General features: G+C 43.9%; 1 protein-coding gene across 2 annotated transcripts; it reads right to left on the bottom strand.

Moving 5' to 3' along the window:
- Positions 1 to 25275, bottom strand: LOC133522795 (arginine/serine-rich protein PNISR). Of its 2 annotated transcripts, XM_061858243.1 has the most exons (12): positions 24787 to 25275; positions 17741 to 17831; positions 13252 to 13407; positions 12587 to 12705; positions 11073 to 11245; positions 9357 to 9512; positions 4787 to 4892; positions 4508 to 4573; positions 3250 to 3326; positions 2166 to 2283; positions 491 to 1259; positions 1 to 113 (listed from the first exon to the last, which is right to left on the bottom strand). In XM_061858243.1, the coding sequence occupies exons 1-11, from the start codon at positions 25073 to 25075 to the stop codon at positions 508 to 510; spliced, it is 2103 nt and encodes a 700-aa protein (XP_061714227.1). In that variant the 5' UTR covers positions 25076 to 25275; the 3' UTR covers positions 1 to 113; positions 491 to 507. The 2 variants fall into 2 exon arrangements, with proteins under 2 accessions (XP_061714227.1, XP_061714226.1); XM_061858242.1 differs by having other exon boundaries at positions 1 to 1259.
- Positions 25276 to 26115: the final 840 nt, after the last annotated feature.

The raw sequence follows: 26115 nt of genomic DNA, 5'->3' as shown, positions 1-26115 counted from the left end.
TTCTGTGTAATTTGTAGATTTATTGGAATAAGGGTAATGCAGCAAGGCTAGTGCACTTTAAATATTATACACAAATACTAGTATATACACCTGAAGCAAGCCCTAATCGCCACCTGCAAGAGAAAAAAATAGAAATAATATATCACAGCCGCTTTGTAATGTGGTACGTCAGAAACACAATCACCAATTGCATCAAATTCATGTCATTATCTCTAAAATCTGTTATTGTTATAAAGTTATCATTATCATGAAATATGTGATCTCAATGACATTGTGTTTCTGGCATGTTTACAGTAATTTATCCCTACGTTGGACATGATTTCGCTTAGAAGTGTAAAATATACAAATAGATGTTTTAATTAGCAGAAGGCACTAAAAAGCGCAGTTAAGACTAACGTTAAAAACTATTTCGTTATCTTTATCGCTAATTTGTGGCACTTATCGGGTATACACCGTGTGCTTAAGCTAAATAATAGAAAAGAAATACAACCTGTAGCGTCGGTGGGTTCAACGGCGGTGTCGGGAGCGGCTGCGGCTGCGATCGCGCCGTCGGTCGTCCCTATACCGCTCATACCTATCGTACTTGTCGTGCTCGCGGTCGCGTTTGGAGCTGCTTCGGTCGTACGACCTCTTCTCCCGCCGCCGGTCCTCCGACCGGTCCCGCGACCGGTAGCTCGTCGACCGCGACCGCTTCGACCTCTTCCGAGGCCTGTCCTCGTCGGAATCATCCCTATATTTATCCTTGTGTCTGTCGTAATCCCTACTCCTTTTGTATTTGTCGTAGTCGTCTTTTCGCTTAGATCTAGATTTCTCCTCATAATCGTCGTAGTGTTTCGTTCTGGAGTGACGGTCCCTGTCATCTTTCTCTGATTTGTGAGACTTTTCCTTCTTTTGTTTCTTTGATTTGTGCCGGGAGTCTTTGGAGGAGGATCGTTTGCGTTTCTTGGGTTTGGTTTCTACTCTAACTTCGGGTTCACTAGGGGAAGACGATTCGCTGGAGCTGGAAGAATCTTCTTCTGAATCGCTGGATGGCGAGGAAGAGCGTTCCTTGTTATTTTTGTTGTTGTTTTTGGGCGGAGTCGGAGTGCGCTCCCGTTTACTCGACTTCTTTATTTTCTCCTCTAGGATAGTGTCGAGTTTCCTTACTCCGTCGACCTTGTCTACGGATTTGTGGTTGTTCTTCTTGTCTCTGGAGAGGCGACGTTCCGGGGGCTTTTCTGGCGTGTCGCTGTCCACGGGTGGCGGCGTCGCTGATGCACCTGGATCGGAAAGAACTAGTATAAATCTATCTGTGTTGCATTGCAGCAAGCAAATTTCGTTGTGGATTTATTTCATTAGTAGTAGTCATTCACGTTGGCTGGGGCATGTGAATTGAATGCAACCTTCTCGTTTGCCGCGGCGTGTTTTGCTTGGCGGCATAGCCGACGCCAGGAGAAGCGTCGGTCGGCTAATGCTACAACATAAGGATTACGGCAAGCGAACATGCACGCCTTCAACATCCCGGTTCACAAATGGGAAGAGCTTGCCGAGGACAGAGTCAAGTGGCACAAATTGGTATTTGAAGGACGAAGCGATCCAAGCATGATCAGCCCGACACCTGTTCGTCACGGGCACATTACACCTGCCAGGCTTGTGGTCGTGTTTGCCGCTTCCGTATTGGCTTACACAGCCATGAAAAACGTTGTCGCCCTACCTGACACTGCTTGTATAGTCTGTAATAGACTCTAAGGCCAGTGATGATGATGAGTAGTCATTCAGAAGTGGTTTAGTTTAAGGCATCTGTACATTTTTAGATTCCAACTGATTGAATCACATTGAATTGTGATCGAAGCGTTCTAACCGAATTACATGGATGTGTAGTTACGGATGAATTCCGTTCTAACCCAGCTCACGTAGGGTCTTTAAAAAATCTATAAGTGTAATAAGGTCATCCATCTCTTGACGAATTCGTCAATTCTGTGACAAGATCTTTTTGTGACGGAACAATTTTTAAGAAATACGTAAATGTATGGATTGTGTCATTCATGAAGACGCGAGCCTTCACTCGTAATCTACCCGTCGACACATTGCATGTCATGGGTTTAACCCTTTGAACGTCTCGCCTCCCGTGAACGGCGCGTCAGTGGACGGTGTCGGCGGCCAATGGGCGGACAGATGCGCATTACGTGTGTGTGGTTCAGGCGTGGCGGGCGGCGACGCCTCGCCGAGCTCCGCGCGGCGCACCTCGGCCTCGATCTCGCGCGACGTCCGCTCGAACTCCGCTCGCTTGCGCCTGATTATGTCCTGCGAGAAAATGTCGTCGTCATTTCTGAAGTTTTGATTTCCTAACGTGCAAATAACACCTGGTGCCTTCCGGTGTTAGTTGCACGTACAAAATGCTAGAGAAAAAACATATATAGCGTCGGTCATAAAATACAGCCTTGTGGGACACCAACGTTTATATCCATGTATGTTAAAACTGTTAAAAGTTTGACAGCAGATAATGTTTACGTTCTAACTCTGCTGGGCAGAAATATAGCAATGTATTTAAACTCATTTCGGACAATCTGTTAGAAGGTTTGCTCCTGATAACACACCCTGGCAAACGTTTTCGCTAAGTCAAGACTACTAATAATGCCAGTTGTGGCATAAATAATTTACAAATCGAAAATGACTTGACTAATGGAGCTGAAATGACTCGAGGAAATCAAATAATTGTGCTCTTATACTAATGTATGCATACATTGTGTTAACGTTTTGTACTTATGCAAATTATCAACATCTGACTCCTAGGCATAAACATGGGCTGTTGTAGAATTAAGATGGTGTAGTTTAACATCTTTAGGGGCGACGTATACATACAAATAAAAGAATGCCGATATATGATCTCGTGGTCTTCGTAAACCAAGGCCAAGTTCTACGTCAGGTATGGCACTCCAATGGAATTAGTGTGCATTATCGGCAAAGTCCATGCAAACAAAGCGTGATCGAAGTTTTTATGATACAGGAGGCGAACGAGCAGATGAATCGCCTGATGGTAAGCAATTACTGTTGCCTATAGACACCAGAAGGGTAGTAAGCTGCCGGTGTTTAAGGTGGAAGTGATTTCTTTTCTTGAAGGTCCGTAAAATACCGCAGACGACAGTTCATTCCAGTTTAGTTGTGCGAGACAGGCTGTTTCTGAATAGCACAGTTGGGGACTGCCTCGAAGTGACTAATTGTAATTGTTTAGTTTAGTCTGTAAGTGGTAGCTGAGACGGTAATGTTCACCTGCAACTGCTGGTCCGTGAGCTCGTCCCGCTGCTCGTCGCCGCTGTCCTCGCTGCTGCTCTCGTACGCGCCCAGCCCTGCGCACACGCACACCGGTAACATTGCGTCGGGACACGAATCACCATACAACACAAGAGTCGAGCTAAAATGACGTCTAACACTATATTCAACATTGGATAACAATATATTCAGTAGATAAACCGAAACAGATGTCATATACGGAAGAAAAAAGACCAAGGCCTCCAGAGCCCGGGCCTGGGATTGCACCACCGCCTTCTGCATTCGCGGCAAATACCATAACCACTAGGCTACCCGAGTCACGGCGGTATGGGTAGAATGAATGCAATATTGTTGCCTAGTAATATTGAAAAAGACACAATTATTTTAAGGGCTATGACAATTACTGCCAACGTTTATTATTATTAGTGCTATATTTCGAATTCCTAGAAAACATTTACTTACAAGACAAGACTTCCTTTCCTTGTTATTTTATTGAAATTTGCAGTAATTTGTACTTACATTTTTTTATTAATTGCGATGTTGCACGTCATTTTAGCTTACTATCAGATCTTTCGAATAACAAATCAGAGGACGGTATTTTATTTAGAAATTACCATTAATAGTAAATATAGGTATAACAGACACGTATACAAATAATTTAACATCGAAAATAATTTATTCGTTTCTTACCAATAATTCCATAAAAGACAATGTATTTAAACATTGTCAAATTAAACTGTATTGCCAAGGACAATACAAAATTTATAATTTTGACGAAGAATTTCTGAAAAGAAAAGGTCACCTGGCGCTATGATGGTTGTGTCCTAAACTTTATAAATAATTTTGCTGTTAAAAATATTTTACTAACAAAATTATATTTTATTACTAGCACGACTTTCATGTGTAAAGGTTACATACGCAACGTGATATTAACCGCCCTGGTCAGTCCGGGAACCATTATAAACATCGTTATATAGAAGAATCCATCACCAGCGACGAAAGACTTGATCCGGACGGCAATCGTTCATAAAAAACGTTCCCATTCTCCCTGGGGCAAAACAACGTTACATATGCCTTTATATCTGGAAAGCTTTATTCATAAAGTTGACAAAACCATCATAAACTGTTTACGTAACAATCTGGCAAACTTTACGGTTAAGAGATTGTTACATCCTTAATAACAAACATATGTAGTCATGTGCAACATTATCAGTTTGCGAGAAAGTTCGTTTATAAATTCCGCAAGAAAGTAACTCACCAAGACCACTAGCGATAGCAGCGAGCGCCTTGGACTTGCTAGCTTTGATGGCGTTGAGACGCGACGCTTTTACCATATAAATAAAACCAATATTAATCACACACACCACATGTATTCATCTGTATCTGAAATAAGACTTTATTAGGCATAAAAATAGGGCACAGTTTAGCACATCACAGTTTCTTGATCACAGTAAGTAAATGTATCACTATCAGTGCACTCGTTGTATAGGACAATGTCTTCCGGCCGGTAAGGCAATATGGTGGATAGTGGAAATACCTTGTGCGGCGTTATACCGGGCCAACTCTTCTTGGCTCACCATATGTATCTCGTGGTCGGTCACCTCCAGTAGGATCTCAGTGAGCGAACGCCGAACAGTCAGCATCTATGGACACACATTTTAAGTCATTTTGGTTGGTTAAATGTAATTAGGTAATTTTTTTCAGTTATAGGTTATATGATGGAGATGTTTGTTTCTAATTAGTAATTACTCATCTTACACAACTGAAATTATATTTATTTGCTGTATGGTCTCTTTGCACCAACCACAACTGACGGACTGTTCAACGTCACTCAGCGGTGAGTTATGATACTTCCCATTCAATAAATTGTAGCTATCGTTTTTACAGTGATTTGTACCAATGTTTTGTGCAAATCCACCTGTCACCGTTAAAGTGTTCGGTAATTGTGGTCGGCGCAACTTGTCCTTACCTCTTAAACGCCGCGCCTATCGTGTGCGGCGCCGCGTTATAGTGAACCTTGTCGGGATGTACGAAGGTCGATATTGGGGTGCAGCCGCGCGCGTCAGTTGACGTGTTTGGCGGTGGAAGGGTGGCGGGAGTTAGTTGTCAGTACTGACCACTTCCTGCAAGATGTCCTCATTGGAGCGCTGCGGGGGCTCGGGCGCGGGCGGCGGCGCGGGCTGCGGGGCCGGCGGCGCGCTGAGTTAGTTGTCAGTACTGACCACTTCCTGCAAGATGTCCTCATTGGAGCGCTGCGGGGGCTCGGGCGCGGGCGGCGGCGCGGGCTGCGGGGCCGGCGGCGCGCTGAGTTAGTTGTCAGTACTGACCACTTCCTGCAAGATGTCCTCATTGGAGCGCTGCGGGGGCTCGGGCGCGGGCGGCGGCGCGGGCTGCGGGGCCGGCGGCGCGCTGAGTTAGTTGTCAGTACTGACCACTTCCTGCAAGATGTCCTCCTTGGAGCGCTGCGGGGGCTCGGGCGCGGGCGGCGGCGCGGGCTGCGGGGCCGGCGGCGCGCTGAGTTAGTTGTCAGTACTGACCACTTCCTGCAAGATGTCCTCCTTGGAGCGCTGCGGGGGCTCGGGCGCGGGCGGCGGCGCGGGCTGCGGGGCCGGCGGCGCGCTGAGTTAGTTGTCAGTACTGACCAATTCCTGCAAGATGTCCTCCTTGGAGCGCTGCGGGGGCTCGGGCGCGGGCGGCGGCGCGGGCTGCGGGGCCGGCGGCGCGCTGAGTTAGTTGTCAGTACTGACCACTTCCTGCAAGATGTCCTCCTTGGAGCGCTGCGGGGGCTCGGGCGCGGGCGGCGGCGCGGGCTGCGGGGCCGGCGGCGCGCTGAGTTAGTTGTCAGTACTGACCACTTCCTGCAAGATGTCCTCCTTGGAGCGCTGCGGGGGCTCGGGCGCGGGCGGCGGCGCGGGCTGCGGGGCCGGCGGCGCGCTGAGTTAGTTGTCAGTACTGACCACTTCCTGCAAGATGTCCTCCTTGGAGCGCTGCGGGGGCTCGGGCGCGGGCGGCGGCGCGGGCTGCGGGGCCGGCGGCGCGCTGAGTTAGTTGTCAGTACTGACCACTTCCTGCAAGATGTCCTCCTTGGAGCGCTGCGGGGGCTCGGGCGCGGGCGGCGGCGCGGGCTGCGGGGCCGGCGGCGCGCTGAGTTAGTTGTCAGTACTGACCAATTCCTGCAAGATGTCCTCCTTGGAGCGCTGCGGGGGCTCGGGCGCGGGCGGCGGCGCGGGCTGCGGGGCCGGCGGCGCGCTGAGTTAGTTGTCAGTACTGACCACTTCCTGCAAGATGTCCTCCTTGGAGCGCTGCGGGGGCTCGGGCGCGGGCGGCGGCGCGGGCTGCGGGGCCGGCGGCGCGCTGAGTTAGTTGTCAGTACTGACCACTTCCTGCAAGATGTCCTCCTTGGAGCGCTGCGGGGGCTCGGGCGCGGGCGGCGGCGCGGGCTGCGGGGCCGGCGGCGCGCTGAGTTAGTTGTCAGTACTGACCACTTCCTGCAAGATGTCCTCCTTGGAGCGCTGCGGGGGCTCGGGCGCGGGCGGCGGCGCGGGCTGCGGGGCCGGCGGCGCGCTGAGTTAGTTGTCAGTACTGACCACTTCCTGCAAGATGTCCTCCTTAGAGCGCTGCGGGGGCTCGGGCGCGGGCGGCGGCGCGGGCTGCGGGGCCGGCGGCGCGCTGAGTTAGTTGTCAGTACTGACCACTTCCTGCAAGATGTCCTCCTTGGAGCGCTGCGGGGGCTCGGGCGCGGGCGGCGGCGCGGGCTGCGGGGCCGGCGGCGCGCTGAGTTAGTTGTCAGTACTGACCACTTCCTGCAAGATGTCCTCCTTGGAGCGCTGCGGGGGCTCGGGCGCGGGCGGCGGCGCGGGCTGCGGGGCCGGCGGCGCGCTGAGTTAGTTGTCAGTACTGACCACTTCCTGCAAGATGTCCTCCTTGGAGCGCTGCGGGGGCTCGGGCGCGGGCGGCGGCGCGGGCTGCGGGGCCGGCGGCGCGCTGAGTTAGTTGTCAGTACTGACCACTTCCTGCAAGATGTCCTCATTGGAGCGCTGCGGGGGCTCGGGCGCGGGCGGCGGCGCGGGCTGCGGGGCCGGCGGCGCGCTGAGTTAGTTGTCAGTACTGACCACTTCCTGCAAGATGTCCTCATTGGAGCGCTGCGGGGGCTCGGGCGCGGGCGGCGGCGCGGGCTGCGGGGCCGGCGGCGCGCTGAGTTAGTTGTCAGTACTGACCACTTCCTGCAAGATGTCCTCATTGGAGCGCTGCGGGGGCTCGGGCGCGGGCGGCGGCGCGGGCTGCGGGGCCGGCGGCGCGCTGAGTTAGTTGTCAGTACTGACCACTTCCTGCAAGATGTCCTCCTTGGAGCGCTGCGGGGGCTCGGGCGCGGGCGGCGGCGCGGGCTGCGGGGCCGGCGGCGCGCTGAGTTAGTTGTCAGTACTGACCACTTCCTGCAAGATGTCCTCCTTGGAGCGCTGCGGGGGCTCGGGCGCGGGCGGCGGCGCGGGCTGCGGGGCCGGCGGCGCGCTGAGTTAGTTGTCAGTACTGACCACTTCCTGCAAGATGTCCTCATTGGAGCGCTGCGGGGGCTCGGGCGCGGGCGGCGGCGCGGGCTGCGGGGCCGGCGGCGCGCTGAGTTAGTTGTCAGTACTGACCACTTCCTGCAAGATGTCCTCATTGGAGCGCTGCGGGGGCTCGGGCGCGGGCGGCGGCGCGGGCTGCGGGGCCGGCGGCGCGCTGAGTTAGTTGTCAGTACTGACCACTTCCTGCAAGATGTCCTCATTGGAGCGCTGCGGGGGCTCGGGCGCGGGCGGCGGCGCGGGCTGCGGGGCCGGCGGCGCGCTGAGTTAGTTGTCAGTACTGACCACTTCCTGCAAGATGTCCTCATTGGAGCGCTGCGGGGGCTCGGGCGCGGGCGGCGGCGCGGGCTGCGGGGCCGGCGGCGCGCTGAGTTAGTTGTCAGTACTGACCACTTCCTGCAAGATGTCCTCCTTGGAGCGCTGCGGGGGCTCGGGCGCGGGCGGCGGCGCGGGCTGCGGGGCCGGCGGCGCGCTGAGTTAGTTGTCAGTACTGACCACTTCCTGCAAGATGTCCTCCTTGGAGCGCTGCGGGGGCTCGGGCGCGGGCGGCGGCGCGGGCTGCGGGGCCGGCGGCGCGCTGAGTTAGTTGTCAGTACTGACCAATTCCTGCAAGATGTCCTCCTTGGAGCGCTGCGGGGGCTCGGGCGCGGGCGGCGGCGCGGGCTGCGGGGCCGGCGGCGCGCTGAGTTAGTTGTCAGTACTGACCACTTCCTGCAAGATGTCCTCCTTGGAGCGCTGCGGGGGCTCGGGCGCGGGCGGCGGCGCGGGCTGCGGGGCCGGCGGCGCGCTGAGTTAGTTGTCAGTACTGACCACTTCCTGCAAGATGTCCTCCTTGGAGCGCTGCGGGGGCTCGGGCGCGGGCGGCGGCGCGGGCTGCGGGGCCGGCGGCGCGCTGAGTTAGTTGTCAGTACTGACCACTTCCTGCAAGATGTCCTCCTTGGAGCGCTGCGGGGGCTCGGGCGCGGGCGGCGGCGCGGGCTGCGGGGCCGGCGGCGCGCTGAGTTAGTTGTCAGTACTGACCACTTCCTGCAAGATGTCCTCCTTGGAGCGCTGCGGGGGCTCGGGCGCGGGCGGCGGCGCGGGCTGCGGGGCCGGCGGCGCGCTGAGTTAGTTGTCAGTACTGACCACTTCCTGCAAGATGTCCTCCTTGGAGCGCTGCGGGGGCTCGGGCGCGGGCGGCGGCGCGGGCTGCGGGGCCGGCGGCGCGCTGAGTTAGTTGTCAGTACTGACCACTTCCTGCAAGATGTCCTCCTTGGAGCGCTGCGGGGGCTCGGGCGCGGGCGGCGGCGCGGGCTGCGGGGCCGGCGGCGCGCTGAGTTAGTTGTCAGTACTGACCACTTCCTGCAAGATGTCCTCCTTGGAGCGCTGCGGGGGCTCGGGCGCGGGCGGCGGCGCGGGCTGCGGGGCCGGCGGCGCGCTGAGTTAGTTGTCAGTACTGACCACTTCCTGCAAGATGTCCTCCTTGGAGCGCTGCGGGGGCTCGGGCGCGGGCGGCGGCGCGGGCTGCGGGGCCGGCGGCGCGCTGAGTTAGTTGTCAGTACTGACCACTTCCTGCAAGATGTCCTCCTTGGAGCGCTGCGGGGGCTCGGGCGCGGGCGGCGGCGCGGGCTGCGGGGCCGGCGGCGCGGGCGCGCTGAGGTCGGGCGGCGGCGGGACTTCCACCTCCTCCTTCTCTTCGGATTCGCCTTCCGAGTCTGTATCCTGTGAGAACGCATCAAACTTTTATAGAGTAAAAGTGTAGAAGCACGGAGGTTAGAAATGAAATACCTTGGTTTGACTTTCGCAGATATATAGAGTAATGTATTTATTTTCTCAAAAATAGGCGCAAATTCGTGCCAGTTCGTACCGTTTCTATAATAAACTGAACCTGAAATTCTGACCTATTTTTTATATTGGCTTCTTAACTACGATTTAAATACTAACAACAGGAGACGTAGGTATAGTCTGATAGATCCGATGTAACCTGCCCACACTCTCACACACCGACGTTTCCAATGTTTCTCTAACCTCTTAATTCCCAGCCATACAATAAAAAATTGGCAACGAGCAGTTATATCGGGCAGTAACTGAAATATTGGAAACGAGGGTGCTAATTCACGACAGCCGTAGCCTAAAGTGAATTAAAGACCCGAGTTCAAAATATTGTTACCGCTGCGCGTGCGCTGAGAGACCCGGTTGGTGGACTTCTTGCGCTGTCGTTTTAGACTGTAACCCCCTTATTCATAAACGTGTACTAAAATTACGATGACGCTAATCATCATTTGTCCCTTTCCGTCATACCAATACGTCGGAAAGGGACAAACGATGATTAGCGGCATCGTAACCGTAGTACATGTTTATGAAAGGTTAGAGCTTGAGAAAAGAGACATAAGCTCTCCGAAACATGTCGCGCGAGTGACTAAAAACACGTAAGTTTAAACCGTAAAATTAATTTACCACTGCATAAACTAAACAATTGCTTTATCAAGCCACTTTTCGGAAATGTGGCAATAGATGGTCTAAAACCAAGCTGGAAAGTTAGCAATAGCTGTAGTAGCACCTGAACCATTACTACTACAATGTTCCATTGTTATCATCTGTTAATGGTGATCATTGTTATCATCATCTGTCATTAGTGATGGTAAAAGGTATTTTTTTGGTGCAACTTTTTCCTTCAAAAATAAAATTACGCTATTTATAGGACCAATTACTTGTTTTAAAATGAGCGCCAAGACTGACTTTGGAAGACTCCATGATGTCTTCAGTGACTTTCAGTAGCGCAGTGGTAGTACTATGGCCTGGCCGGAATCCAGATTGTTAATGGAGATAAGAGACAATTGTGATGAATGTACTTAGTTATGCAAATGTTTTCTTATTTCCTCGCAGTAGTCGTGAAAAGCACTATGTAATGCCTCGGCCGGAAACGCTAAGGATGGACTCGTATTATTGTAGGGCCTCCACTAACGTGTCGGCCCTCAAACTCACTCGTCCGTCTTTGGGCGGTTTTCCAGCCTCTCCTACAATGTACTATTGTTTATCAGATTAGGGCCCTAACCAAATAAATAATTTCATAATATTCATACTATAGGCGTCATATGTAATGATAACGAACGTCCGAATTTGCTCTTAGGCGGCGGCAGGGGCTGTCTGCTGACCTCCGCCTCGGCCTTCATCCGCTTGAGTTCGTGTTCTTCCAGAAGCTTCTTTTGCTGCTCCGCTTCTTCACGCACTTGCTTCTCTTTTCATTGATTCTAGACCCATAAAAGAAGGCAATGAACGTACGAATTTGCTCTTCGGCGGCGGCAGCGGCTGTCCGCTGGCCTCCGCCTCGGCCTTCATCCGCTCGAGTTCTTGTTCTTCCAGAAGCTTCTTTTGCTTCTCTGCTTCTTCGCGCGCTTGCTTCTCCTGCTCGCGTTCGATCGCGCGCTGCTTTTCTCTCTCCATCTTTTCTAGACCTGTGTACAAAATGGTAATATGTATGTATGGTATGGTATTGTGTTGCAGCAACCGCCAGTTAAAATATTTACATATGCGAATATCACCAATTATTAGGCACAGTTCAGATATTCTCCTGCTACGAATCTGCCATGTTTCGCTTCATTAGGCGGGTCCACGCAGAGCGAGCAGCCTCGCGAGGAAATTTCATCTCTCGCGGCCGCGTGTTCGTGTAACTTTTGCCTCAGCCGAGCCAATTTGCTCGGCAAGATGGCGTCCTTCAGTCAGCTGTTCAAAATGGTGCTGCATATATTCACTGCCGTGGCTCGTGTATGATTTATTTTGGTTTTAAAAGCAATCCAAAAGAAAAAACGAAAACTAACAAGTTGCAGGAGACTTTGGGTGCAACAAATCTATAAAATGTCACGATATGAAAATCGGCTCTTTTAAGGTTAGAAAATGGAGTACGACGAATTTTAAACGCATTAAAAAAAAGGAATAATTCGACTTGTGATGTTCACAATTACACGTAAAACTTAAACGACAAGACACAAATTGAAGACAGGTATCACTTTCAGGGAGATGGGGCTTCCCATATTTATCGATGGAAGACTCGTACACCAGTCTCAGTCTATTTATTAAATTTTAAATCAATTTAAACATGAATGCTCTGTAATTCCCCTATTCATATAGTTGGGATCTCTAGCATACTATATCATGTATTTGCTACGTAAAAGTATATTAATTTGCAACATTGATCTTTATTCATATTTTCCAATTTGATGTACGGAACAAAATAACCACGCGCACCAAACAAACACGTCCCGACTAGCGCGCGGCAAACGACTGAGGCGCCTTTGAGCATGCCGAAACACCGACACCGAGCGGCTCGGCCAAGGTCGCGCTCGCCCGAGGAAAACGTGCGCTCTGCTTCGGCCGAGGCACGTCTACATTGGCCGTTTTGTGCGCGAGGAAATTGCCTCAGGCGTATGCTCGCTCTGTGTGGACCCGCCTATTAACTTTTATAATATTCTTGTATTTTTAATATCGGTTTAGTTTTCGAATAAGCTTTCTTGTCTATTTTCCCCTCATATTTCACTTTTCCAAGCTTGAGTGTTTTAGACCCATCTGGCCTAGCACATGATGGGCGCGACAGTATCTCGCGAGTGCGAGATAGACTAGCCGTCTTCTTCTATGTTAATTAAAGAGGGACGGGTAGTCTATATCACCGCGAGATTCTCTCGCGCCAATCATCTGCTAGCACGGCAAGTGCGATAAACCCAGCACAATTTTTCCTCATATTTGGGCTCGTACTTTAGATCTATCTATATCATACAGAGTAGAGTTTTGAGTGTACAAACCTTCTCTAATCCACGCGGGCAGCTGCCTTCGTTTCGCCGCATCAATGGTCGGTGTCGGCGCAACCGTCGGAACCATCACTGGCTCTATCACTGGCGGTGCTACTGGCGGCGCCTTCTCCCTGTACATACGCAACGGTTACAAACTTACAATAGTTCCCTACAGATGTCGCTTTGAGGAAGGGGCCGTGGAAAAGTGAACACTGCCTTTATCTCTCTTTAGTAGTAGTAGAGCTTTTAGCTTCATTATGGATACAATAAGAATTAAAATATATTATGTTTTAGGGAGTCCTCAGCTGGATTGGCTGAAAATCATTGTTCATCGCTCGTTGGAAGTAGTAAGTTGCAGTGTGCCAGCAATGCCATTGACAAACTATAGTTGTTGAGTTAGAAGAGACAAAGTTTATGCATTTTATGATGCAGAATATTTAAAAGGTAGATGAAAAATCTCAAATTTGGACTCCTGTCTAATCCTGCCAGTCTTGTTTTTTTTTTAACTATTGTGCTTATATTATAGCAGTGTTTTTCAACGTTTTTAATGACGCAACCCTTTAAAGATGTACAATTTTTTTTGCGATGTATATTGCTTTATGGCAGTTAGAGGTTTCGCGGGGGGTCGCGACACACAGCTTAAAAATCAGTTCTAAGAAGATTGTCCACGAAGGTACCTTGGTCGATGCGAGCGGTGGCTCCTCGACGACTTGGAGTCTCTGTTGGTCCGCTTGGAACGGTCGCGCGACGTGCTTCGGTTGTTGGTGTCCGGCTGCGGCGCCGTCCAGTATCCGTGCTGGAACGTCGGCGTTCCCACGCCCGCTGTTGTGTATCTGAAATTTATGAAGTTTGAAACACCTTATAATAGACACTTGGAATATACATGTTTTAGTGTAAATCATAGGTTCCACTCTGCGAGTTCTTGGAATGTCACTTAATTTATAAGGGGATCGACCCAAAGCGATAGAGATTGCAAGAAAATTGCACTAAGAAGCAGCAGTCTGTGTATTTGTCTAAAGACTATAAAATATTTAATTTTTTTGCTCCTGAAGAGAATCCTAATATGTGTCAGTGAATCTGGAAAGGTACCTAGGCACGACATTTAGTTACCGAGTTACCTACACGAGTTTTTGTGGAAGCTGGTGAAAAAGTGCCAAAATGGGTTTGTGTTATAATTGGGTTATTTACATCCTAAGGAACACGTGTGTACAAGAATATCAGTAAAATTATATTTTTTTAGTATATTTCTCCGACTATAAAGTTTAGTAGTCAGGGTACCTTGTCACGCCATGTCTTAAAAGCCTTTAAATTTTGAATAATTTTGCCAATATTTCCATCGCGGGTAGTCAACTATCTCTTTCTAAGATAGGGTATAGGATCGGTCTATAGCAAAATGATTTTTTGAACCAAAAAAAATACTTAATGTTTTTTATAAGAAAACATTCAACTTGCATGACTCTTGTATGAAATAACTATTTATTTTAATTTAATACGTTTGCCATTACTTAGATCAGAGGCTGGAGAGGTGCTGAAGGTGAAAGTGCCGAGGGGCCGGGGGATGGGGCGGGGAAGGGGAATGTGACGCGACTCGTGCGCCGCGCGCCGTGCGCGATATTAGTCTGCCGTTGTGTTATATTTAAAAAAATCCAATAACTATCATTACAGACCTCGACATTACATTTACTTTTTTTTTTTGTACTAAAACAAAGTATTTTGATTTAAATAACCATTCCCGGAATATTTCGCCAAACCTATTTCATCGATATCGATACAGAATTGCACCTTCACTATCGTGATTGAGGGAAAATATCGATTAGGTATATTTCTCCTACTAAAACCACACCAAGGTCGCGTCACGAGGTGTTTCTGTATTAATAATAATTAATTTGTTGATCTCGAATTTAGTCAATGAAAAATTGAGCTGTGATTTTAGTTGTTTGACGTATAATTAATTAGTATTATAATATTGATTGAAAGATTGATAAATCATAAATTATGTGCAGTTATGTACACAATTGAGTTATTTTTTCTAGTTTTACTCCATTTATGTAAGATAATGACTTAGCGTGACAAGGTACCCAGTTTAGTAAAATGCTAAACTTTATGTCTTACACGACTAAAACAGAAGTTTTTATAAATAAGAATACATTGATTTCCGCTATAATTATCCTAAATAACATTTTGTTACAGATATTTCTTGCATTATAGGTACTAAAATAGTGATCTTCGAGTTTAAGTTACTTAAGTTTAGTAAATGTCGTGACAAGGTACCCTAGTTACGTTTCCATACAAAAGTTTCGACCGAGTCACTAAACTTTATTGTTAAAAAAAACTGCTTTAACACCATTTCTATTATACCATTGTGGTACACCACGCTAAATACCATTTGATCTTGTGATATAGCATGAATATACAAATTATTTTGTTGATTTTTAATATTATAAGTGATATTTTTTGTAATTGTTAAAAATGCGGTAATTATTAAATTTCTTTATGATTATGGAGTTTTCTTTCATTCAATTGTCTCAAAATGCCATAGAATATGTAACTATGATGAGAAATTAACAGTTTCAATCTCATTATTTTATGAATTGGGTATAATTAACACTTTCGTGTTTCTTCCAACTCAACGTCTTTCAACTCAATCGGCTGGGTCCCCGGTAGCCCTCGGAGTGCCGCAAGGTTCAATTCTTGGTCCCTTCCTGTTTTTGGTATACATCAATGACCTACCAAAAGTTGTGCAAGAAAGACATGATATAGTGTTGTTTGCAGATGACACTTCCCTTATATTTAAAGTGAACAGAAAGGAAAATAGATTCGAGAGCATTAATGACGCGCTATCTACCGTATTAAACTGGTTTACGGCAAACAATTTGCTTTTGAACGCAAAGAAAACCAAATGCATCAAATTTACGCTACCTAACGTCAAGCAGGTAAATAACAGCAAGATTAAAATAAAAGGTGATACGCTGGAATTTGAAGATCGAACTGTTTTCCTGGGAGTCACTTTAGACTCAAAACTGCAATGGCATGCACATATAGCCACTTTAGCCGGCAAACTTAGTTCAGCAGCCTATGCAGTGAGGAGAATCGGACAGCTAACAAACGTAGAGACGGCCAGGCTGGTATACTTTAGTTACTTCCATAGTGTTATGTCGTATGGAATTCTGTTGTGGGGAAAAGCGGCAGACATTCAGACAATATTTGTACTGCAAAAGCGAGCTGTACGTTCCATCTATGGACTGGGCGCTCGAGTATCCCTAAGAGAGAAATTTAAAGATGCAAGCATTCTTACCGTTGCATCTCAATACATACTTGAGAATATTATGTATGTTCGGAAAAACATTAACGAATTCAAGCTTAACAGTGATATTCATAACTATAACACTAGAAACAAGCATAAACTTGCTGTGCCCGCCCACCGCCTCCGTAAGGTTAGTACGTCTTTCGTCGGGAACTGTACACGTTTTTATAACAAAGTTCCCACTGATATAGTGAATTTGCCTCTTAACAAATTTAAGTCACACGTTAAGAGCTCTTTGTTAAGTAAGGTGTATTATGCTGTGAATGATTTCATAGATGATAAGGATGCCTTTAAGCCAGTAGCTTGATCTTGATAGTATGATAAAAATGTCAGTAATAGTGTTTTCGTTTTCTTCCTGTGAAATAACCATACTAGCGTTCAGTAGAACTGACACAAGAGAACATCATGTTCTCGTTTGATTGTATTATTTTAGTTTTGGACACTTAGAGACCTTATACACCTCTAAGATTTTATTTTATTTTAAATTTTATTTTATTTTAAATTTCATTTTATTTTAATACCTATTTTAATGATTTGGACACTTAGAGACCTGTACATCTCTAAGTCAATTTAAATTTATAATTTAGTTTTATAGGTAGGCACTCCTTATGAATAATATGTAGTCGCGTTTATGTGGCGCTATGCCGTCTTTAATGTAACTTACAAGCACAAATGTTGTATCTCACTTTTTTTTATTTATTATATTTATATTAATACAACCCGGCAGCTTGAACATGTCATGCTCGCTTAAAAGTCTTTACTTACGGTGGCGTCGTTGATCGGGTCGCCACTTTCCCGAATGAAGGTTGAGGGAGGCGATGGCTGAGATACACGTCATACTCGTGAACGGGTGCTGTTTGTGGAGACCGGTCTGTTTAAGCTTACACGGGGTACAGGTTATGTTAAAGTATGTAACTTTACTTTTGAGTGACATTAACGTGAGACACTTCATTCGGTTCTTGTCTGTTTTAATTTTTTTGTCTTTTAATTATTTATATAAGAATTCAAGCCTTGGCGACCCTCTACATCTCTAAGGATAATTTAATATATATTTTTATATTTTATCTCCGACACTTAGAGACTTATACATCTCTAAAGAATTTTAGTATTTTATGGTTTTATTTTTTCATCATAGTTTTTTTTGTGTAATTTGACATTTAGAGACAGTATACATCTCTAATAAAGTATTTATTATTTCATAGATTCGATATTTGTAATTGTTTTTTTTTTAATTTATTGTTTGTAAAAATGGACATGTAAAAGTGCCCCTGTGGCCTATTTGCTGAATAAATGTTTGATATTTGATATTTGATATTCCACCCTGGCATGTTCAACCTAAGAAATCAGAATAACTAACATGTATTTTTAGACAATTCCCCTTTATTATAATTCTTTAACATCCAAAGATTATGATTATACCCTTCACTATGTAACTTCGAAGTAGAAGTGTGTTTTTGCCACTATAAACTTTAAATGCAATTTTCACAACTTGTGCATTTCGGAAGTCGAAAATTCAAAAATTTATATAAAAATAGTGGTTCCACCTATAGTCATTATTCTTTTTTGTATTGAAAGCAAATTTAATCTACTTTTTGGAACTATGCATAACTCAATACCTGCAACAAGGTACTTTTCCATGTGCACTGACACATATATTATGCCTTAATGTGTAGACCATTTAGGTTTAGACATATTCTCTTAGCCTCATTGAAATGGTAGTTATTAACGTTGGTGGCCCATTTCAATAAATAATAATAATTATTGTATTGTTGGTTTTATGATCTTATTCGAAGTACTTTTTTTCATGCCAACTACACAATTAATATACAAATAAATCATTGTAAACAAAAGGCATGCTTTACCCAGGCATTGCTGTAGTGCCATCTGTTGGTACAGTGTAGCCATCTATCATGCCTGGAATCATAGCAGCATCTGACTGCATGTTGCCCCACCCTGGAAATAAAATATGTAAAAGCAAGGAATAGTAAAAAAAAATAGTCAAATGCCAATGGCCGATCGAAATATTTTACAGATGGCGCCAGCATAGCTTGCCCTATCAATCCTTAGAATAGCGAATTTATTTAGTTTTTTATTATTATTATGGTCTGGACGCCGGCCTTATTAGTCAAATCTCATAGATTAAAAGCAGAGAAAGGGGCAAGCTATGATGGCGCCATCTATTCCTTACCTTTGAATTCTCAATATGAAAGTATTTAGCTACCCTAATAGGCTTTAAATATTTTTATTTTAGGTTTCACTTTTTTACTTGCTTGCTTGCTGGCTTTAATTTAACTTGCCCTGTTAGTTCATTAGAATGGGTCAAATTTTGGAAGCTAAATTTGACCTCCTTACCGATTTCCGATTGTGCTGTAATTTTGCATACACATGTAAATCAGATGACAATTCAATATTATGATGACACGGAGCTGATCTGATGATGGAGACAGGAGGTCGCCATAGGAACTCTGTGACAAACTAATGCAACTTAAATGTGTTTTGGTTTGTTAGAACTGTTTTGATGAATACTACTTAGTTGCCTGTTGAAAGCAAAGTGCAGTCAGCGATAAAAGCTTATAACAAAAATGGACTCATTCACCCTCACCCTTCACCCTGTGTTTCCATGTATATTTATTCTGAGGTTGTGCAATAAAGAGGATTTGTATTGTGTTTGTTAAAAACTTTTTTTGTGCCCATTACTAGCAACTTTCCTATTACTACATTTTGTTCTATATCTACTTATATGTGATAACAATACTAAATAAATAAATAAATATTTAGGACATTATTACACAAATTGACTAAGTCCCACAGTAAGCTCAATAAGGCTTGTGTTGAGGGTACTTAGACAACAATATATATATTTATATTAATATTAAAGCTTTATTTGTTCTACAGTCAGATTATTATTTTTATTTTTTTAATTCTTTAAATTTGTTTTGGGGCTGACTGCAGATCCCATCTGCTGGGTGAAAGCCTCCTCACTTTTTCTCCACTCATCCCTGTCTTTGGCTTTTTGGAGCCAGTCTTTTCCTGCGACGGAGTAGATGTCGTCTATCCACTTCTTTTTGGGCCTTCTTCGGAGCCTCCGTCCGGCCGGTCCGGTCCATTTTGTTGTTACTAATGTCCATCTTTTGTCCTTATATCTGGCTACATGACCTGCCCATTGCCATTTTAGATGAAGAGCTTGTTGAAGAGCGTCTGTAAGTTTGGTCTTTTGACGTATTATTTCGCTTCTAATTTTCTGTATTTTCCTTATATTCAATATACTTCTCTCCATAGATCGTTGACAGGTCGTTATAGCTTTACGTACTTTCTTTGTGTATGTCCAAGTTTGGCTTCCGTAAGTTAGACTAGGCAGGATACAGGTGTCCATTACGATTTTCTTATGGGCTATGCTGTATTCACCTTTCAAGATTTCCTTCTGGGACCAAAACTTTTTCCAGGCTGTGTTTATGCGTCTGTCCACTTCTTCCTCGTTGTTAGATGGGCTAAAAGATATGTGTTTTCCCAAGTATATGTATTCATTAACATAATCAATTTCAGTCCCTGCCACATTAATTAGTCTTCTTCGACTGTTGGTCATAGCTTTTGTTTTAGATGTGTTCATGTGCAGTCCTACTTTCTTGCTCTCCTTGTCAAGGGTATTCATCATGTCTTCTAGTTGGGTCGCAGATTCTGCAAAGATTATAATATCATCTGCAAAGCGTAGATGGGTTAGACGTTTATTAAGTATACTGATTCCTTTATTCTTCCACTGTATGTTCTTAAAAACTTGTTCTAGTACTGCTATAAACAGTTTCGGTGAGATTGGATCTCCCTGTCGGACACCTTTGCCTATAGCTATCTCCTCTCCTTTCCTTTCCATTTTCACTCTGCTTACACTTTGGCTATAGATGTTTATTAGGATGTTTATGTACGTTTGATTGATTTCACATGTTTTCAGAGCTCGCCAGATAGAGCTATGTGTAATGCTATCGAAGGCCTTCGAATAGTCTATAAACGCTATATAAAGAGGGTAATTATATTCTATGTATTTTCCCATTACTTGATCTAAGGTATGAATATGGTCTATAGTTGAATATCCCGACCTAAATCCAGCTTGTTCAATTGGTTGGTGTGCATCTATACTTGGCGTTAGTCGAGTCTGTAGTATGGATGTGAAGAGTTTATAGACACTTGACAGCAAACTGATTGGGCGATAGTTGCTAACATCTAGTGGATTGCCCTTTTTGTACAGTAGGATGATATCAGAGCTGCACCACTGTTTGGGGACAGTTTCTTGTTCTAAGACCATGTTATATAATTGAGCAAGGTAAGGTACTAGCAGTGGGGCTCCAATTTTTAGTGCTTCGTTACTGATATTGTCAGGTCCAGGGCTCTTTTCAGGTTTTAAATGAGAAATATGTTTTGATATTTCTAGTTCGGATATTGGTTCTACTATGTCCTGATTGTTTTGCTTTGATTCTAGGAAGGTTGTATTGTCAGGTTCTTTATCTGGTTTCTTATATAGATCTTGATAGAAATTGGTAGCATGTGTAATAACATCTTTTCTGTTCTTTGTTTCTCGTTCCTGATTTTGTAATTTTTGTATCCAATCTTTGTGACTTTTGAGTTCTTTATAAGCTCGTTTGGAGCTTCTGTAGGTAACTAAGTTTCTCTTAATTGTTTCTTGTCTATGACTTCTGTAATCTTTTTTTTAGCTTTATTTGTTTTCTTAAATATTTTTTTTATTTCTGATTTTATTTCTTTTGACTTGTTTTCTATTGCTAACAGTTCTGTGCGTTTGTTAACTAGTTCTATTGTTTCTTGCCTTAGTATTTTCTTCTTCTTTTGTTCATCCTTATTAATTTTTAGGCTACTTGTTATTGCAGTTTCTAGGTTATCATAATAAGTTTGTGTGTTTGTATGTTTTTTATTAAGGAGATATGTTATTAGATTATCATTTAAATGTTGTAGGTATTTGGTTTTTTCTTGTTCTGTTGTTGGTGGTTTTGGTAATGATCTATAGGCCTTTCTGCTTTTTTTAGGTGCTTCAAGTAGGAAGGATGACCTTAGAAGTCTGTGGTCTGATGGGAAGGACAATTTGTTTAGAACTTCGACATTTGTAATTTGTTTTGGTTTGTTGCATAGGATGTAGTCAATCTCATTCTTTGTTTTATTGTCAGGTGATACCCATGTCCATCTTCGTTGCTGTTTTTTCTTGAAATATGTGTTCATGATAGATAAGTGTTGTTCACGAGCATATTGTAGTAGCCATTCTCCTCTTTCATTCCGTTTGCCGTATCCATATTTTCCCATTATTAGATTTTCAAATTTCCGTGGTTGACCTATTTTGGCGTTGAAATCCCCTATGACTAGTACATTTGTGTCCTGTGTGTCTTGAGCATTCTTGAGGTCATCATAGAATTTCTGCATTTCATCCTCCTTCGCTCTTTCGGTAGGTGCATAGGCTTGTATTATAGTTATGGGTTGATTTTTGAATTTTAATTTCAACAATGCTACTCTTTCCGATATTCCAATGAAATCAATGATATTCTGTTTTAATGTTTTCTTTATTAAGAAGCCGACTCCATGAAGTCCTTTTGTTTCTCCTTTATAACACAATATAAAGTCTTGATGTTCTTCTATTTTACATCCTGTTCGTCTTACTTCAGCAAGTCCAATTATATCATATTCAATTTTTTCAAGGGCTTGTGTTAGATCCAGCAATCTTTCCGGAGATGACAGTGATCTCACATTGTATGTGCATATTTTGAGTGTTTGTTTTTGCTGTGCGCGTTCATTTCTTTGGGAGGTGTGAGGGTGGTGGTCTAATTCCCCACGAGGACCAGTCGGCTTGGGGAATGTTATGTTTTTTTGTTTAATTGTTGTTGTTGTACTTGTGTTATTTGTTTTTGTTTTTGTTTTCCGGTTGGTGGGGGTTTCTAGTTTTTTGATTGAGCTTCAATGGGTGAGTTGCTTCTATTCGTTAAATGGTTGAATTTTGATTGCTTTGCAGGTTGATCAATTTTTTCCTGATTGTCTGCTCTCCCGAAGTTGTTCGGTGGTGTGGAAGGGGGTGAGGATGGTACCCTTTTCCTTTTATCATTTTTCGGCTCGATTTTATCTTTTATTATTAGCTTATTGTGTTTTAAGATAGCGTACTTTCCTGCCTCTCTTGCTTCGATCATTTTTGGAATGAGTGATTTTCTTTCTTCGAGAACCTCTTTTGTGTAGTCCTCCGTTATTTTTATATTTTTTGGGAATGATTTCTTATTTCTAAGTAACTCCATTTTTCTCCATTCTAATGTTAGAGTTAGTTTTATTGGTCTGACCTTCTTTTCAATCTTTCTCCCTAATCTTTCCAATCTACTGATTTCCCACTTGTCCCACTCCGCCCCATTTTGGTTCTTACAGGAGTTGTTCAAAGTTTTCAATATAATCTCCATCAGCTCGGTGTTATTTACTTCCTTTTCTTCAACGCCGTGAATAATCACATTGTTTCTTCTTGATTCTGCTTCTAGAATTTTTATTCTTGATTTTAATATACCATTCTCAGCTTTTAATTTGTCAGTTTCCTGTAAGATTGGTAGTAATTGTGCCTCTATTGTTGTCGAAATCGTTGTGTGGACAGTTTCATTTACAGCGTCTATTGAAGCTTTTTGCTTGTCAAATTCCGCCTTCATTTTGTCCCATAGAGCGTTCATTTGATCTTCCATGATGCAATAACAAAACGTTAGTGTGTTTACTTGGAATGGAACGTATTTTCTTGTTGTTTGTCTGTATTTGTGATGGCAGCACTAATTTCTTGCCGTAATGTTGGTAGCGGAGTTCTGTTGAGAATGTGACACTTGGGTTTTGAGGTTATGTTTAAATTTGATTTCTTCTAGGATTTTGTCGTAATCCTGGCGTAAAACACTGATATTTTCACTACACTTTCTTTGCAAATGTCTTCTTTTAAGAATTTTTCATAGTCCGATAAATTTTAACTCGTTTTCACTGGGATAGGAATTATTTATTACGGAGCGCACTGACAGTCAGCTAAACTGTTCGAGCACCGGAACCGGAAAAACAACAATATATATAATATATAAATATTTATAAATACTTAAATACATAGAAAACACCCATGACTCAGGAACAAATATCCATGCTCATCACACGAATAAATGCCCTTACCAGGATTTGAACCCGGGACCATCAGCTTCATAGGCAGGGTCACTACCCACTAGGCCAAACCGGTCGTCAAATATATAATATCTGTGTACGTCAATTGTGTACAATAACTGTGACATAATGGGCATGTACTGTGTTTGCTATGTGTGAAAAAAATGCAAGTGTCTTTTACAATATCAGGCCCTTTATGCCATATCAATGTACCCATAAACAAGTGGAAACACATTTCCTACAAAATGTCTAGTTTTCATATTTTTTACGTTTTGAGTAAGACTAAGCTAAGTTGGCAGCGATTTTATAAAATAAAATAAATAAATAAATATTATAGGACATTATTACACAAATTGACTAAGTCCCACAGTAAGCTCAATAAGGCTTGTGTTGAGGGTACTTAGACAATGATATATATAATATATAAATATCTATAAATACTTAAATACATAGAAAACACCCATGACTCAGGAACAAATATCCATGCTCATCACACAAATACATGCCCTTACCAGGATTTGAACCCGGGACCATCAGCTACATAGGCAGGGTCACTACCCACTAGGCCAAACCGGTCGTCAAAGATCGTCGATTTTGAGAGCTCAGACATTGCAAGTGTTAAGTAAACATCATAATTTAATAGAAGTTTGATGTTTAAAATAACACTTGCACCCTCTGGACTATCGAAATCACTGCCAGCTTAGCCTGGTCTGACTCTATCATTGTTACATGTTGCCTTTTAGAACAATAACAGTACCTATAAAAACAAGCCAGTTAATTTTCTTCAAGGTGAGTGAAATCACTTCAATTATCAACAACATGCTGGTTTTAACATAGTAACATGTTACAAAATATACTGATGATATGAAATTAGATTTCTATTTTGTTTGTTAAAAGCCTTAATATGTAATGTAGACTGACATCAATAATAGCTTGGAATTTTTATGCTTCATGTTTTATGGTGTATTTTTGCATTAGTAATTGTCAGAGATAAATGCTAGAGATTACTAAACTATTCAACTCAAAGTACCAGTACTACCACAGTACTACTATAACTATATTAAATAATTATGTTCATGGAGTTGTCAGTGGGCCAACACTGATCCTTTCGGGCATTCTCGGCTCCGTTCGGCTCAGCATTGCTCTGAGCAATTATTAGGAATGGCACAAGTTGTTGTCCCTTTGCATGCACAACCACAGATAAGATAATGCCTTGAATTTTGACAACCCTAAATAGCCGAAAGGGATTGTGCCATACCTAGGGGCAGCATGATTTGTCCTTGAATATCTGTAAAACTTCAGTTTTTTAGGAATTGGCATTTCTGTATGGTAGTACTACTATTTATTCTGTGGTCTTGTGTTAAGCTACTCATTTTTTAAGTATACATACTTGGTACCATATTCACAATAGAGAATTTTTGATGTGTTCATTTACTAGCAGTATTCAGAATCATCACCATACTGCCAAGTTTAAGAGTGATGAGTGGAATATGGCTATAGCCAGATCAAAGCTAACTTGTAGTACTGTATCTATGAAGACATTATAGCAGACCTATCCTAAAATTAGTAAATAATTGTGTTTATCTTAGTATATCTCACTAGCAACTAGAGACAACCAATTACCCCTGTCCTAAGGCATAAAGAAACAACAAATAATGAAGAGGTGATTTATATATTACTTACCTGAACCCCCTGCATGCAAACTTCTAGCTGCTTGTACTTTATAGGACTATACTGACAGGACAGGTATCAGAAGCCTTACCCCACTGATTCCAGTTATTGCCCCAGGAGTTAGAGCTGGCGTTCCAGTCAGCTGGCCCCGACGCGTCGCTGTTTGTGTCGGGATTTTCCACCTCCATGGGGGCTTCGCCTTCTTCGATGTCTGTCTTCGTTGGCACGCCGACTATGGCCGCGGCCTCTTTCATAGCTATCCATTGTTGAGCTAAAGCGGCCCAGTCTACCGAGTTGGTATCTACGTTTTGATACGCAGTAGGATTCAAGGCCCACTGCGTGGGATATGATGGGTTCACGGCATCTTTGCCGGAATACATTGTGGCTAATATTTATTTATTTACACTGTAAATACTAAAGGTACTCTTAACACATAGAATTAGCACTTCATATATTAGATTGGCACTTCATAAAACAAAGAAATATGATGAATAATACGATTCACGACAAAATATCCACATATCACAGTAAAAATCGCACATTTCATTTCATTTAGTCTTGAATGTTTTTTTTTTAATGTCGATTGATACAATGTTGCCTCTGGTAAAAAAATAGTCCTATATGTTGGTATTCTTGGTTCCTACGTTTCAACCGTCAAAAGTAAAGGTTGGTTGTACTGTTGATAGGAACGTTTTATATCTAGAGTTATATCAATGCCGCCAACATACAAGCGGAGACGTTGTTTTACTTCTACTGAACAACAGATGTCACTAAGTAATAGAATCTGCGTCAGACCAACTCGGACTAAAGTATTTGCATTATGATAACTATAGATGGCACTGGCACAACCGGCGGTAAAGTACATAACTTAATGCGGTATTCTAATTTTATTCTGGTAATACCTGCTACCGCGGCTCCGGCCGCATTGAAATCGGAGTCAAAAACATCTGAAATCTAAAAAAATATAACATTGTGAAAGGTGATTTGAGACTATACTATCGTATCGTTAATAAATTAAAGTAATTTCAGTCAAACGCTTGGCTCTGAACTTAATTAACAATGAAATAATATTAAATTGAAACTGCTAAAAAATAAATTATTTGTGACGTTATCTATGAAAAGGGACCTTATTGTCGATGGCGTTTCCGCGTTATAAACGATGCTGAAACTGCTAAAAAATAAATTATTTGTGACGTTATCTATGAAAAGGGACCTTATTGTCGATGGCGTTTCCGCGTTATAAACGATGCTCCGATACAAATACAACGCTGCGCAACGCAGTGCGGCGTAAGCGCCATCGACAATAAGGTCCCTTTTCATAGATAATGCCACATTTTATTAAATATTTTGGGGTGTGGGAGGTGTACGTCGCTTTCTACCTAGTAAGAGAAGTAAGTAGCTGCTAGGAGCCGTTGTGCCA

Source organism: Cydia pomonella, chromosome 11, assembly GCF_033807575.1.
Source record: "Cydia pomonella isolate Wapato2018A chromosome 11, ilCydPomo1, whole genome shotgun sequence".
In the NCBI taxonomy this organism is placed as follows: Eukaryota; Metazoa; Arthropoda; class Insecta; order Lepidoptera; family Tortricidae; genus Cydia; species Cydia pomonella.
Note: the sequence above shows the minus strand (reverse complement) of the source record. Positions and strands in the feature narration are given on the sequence as shown.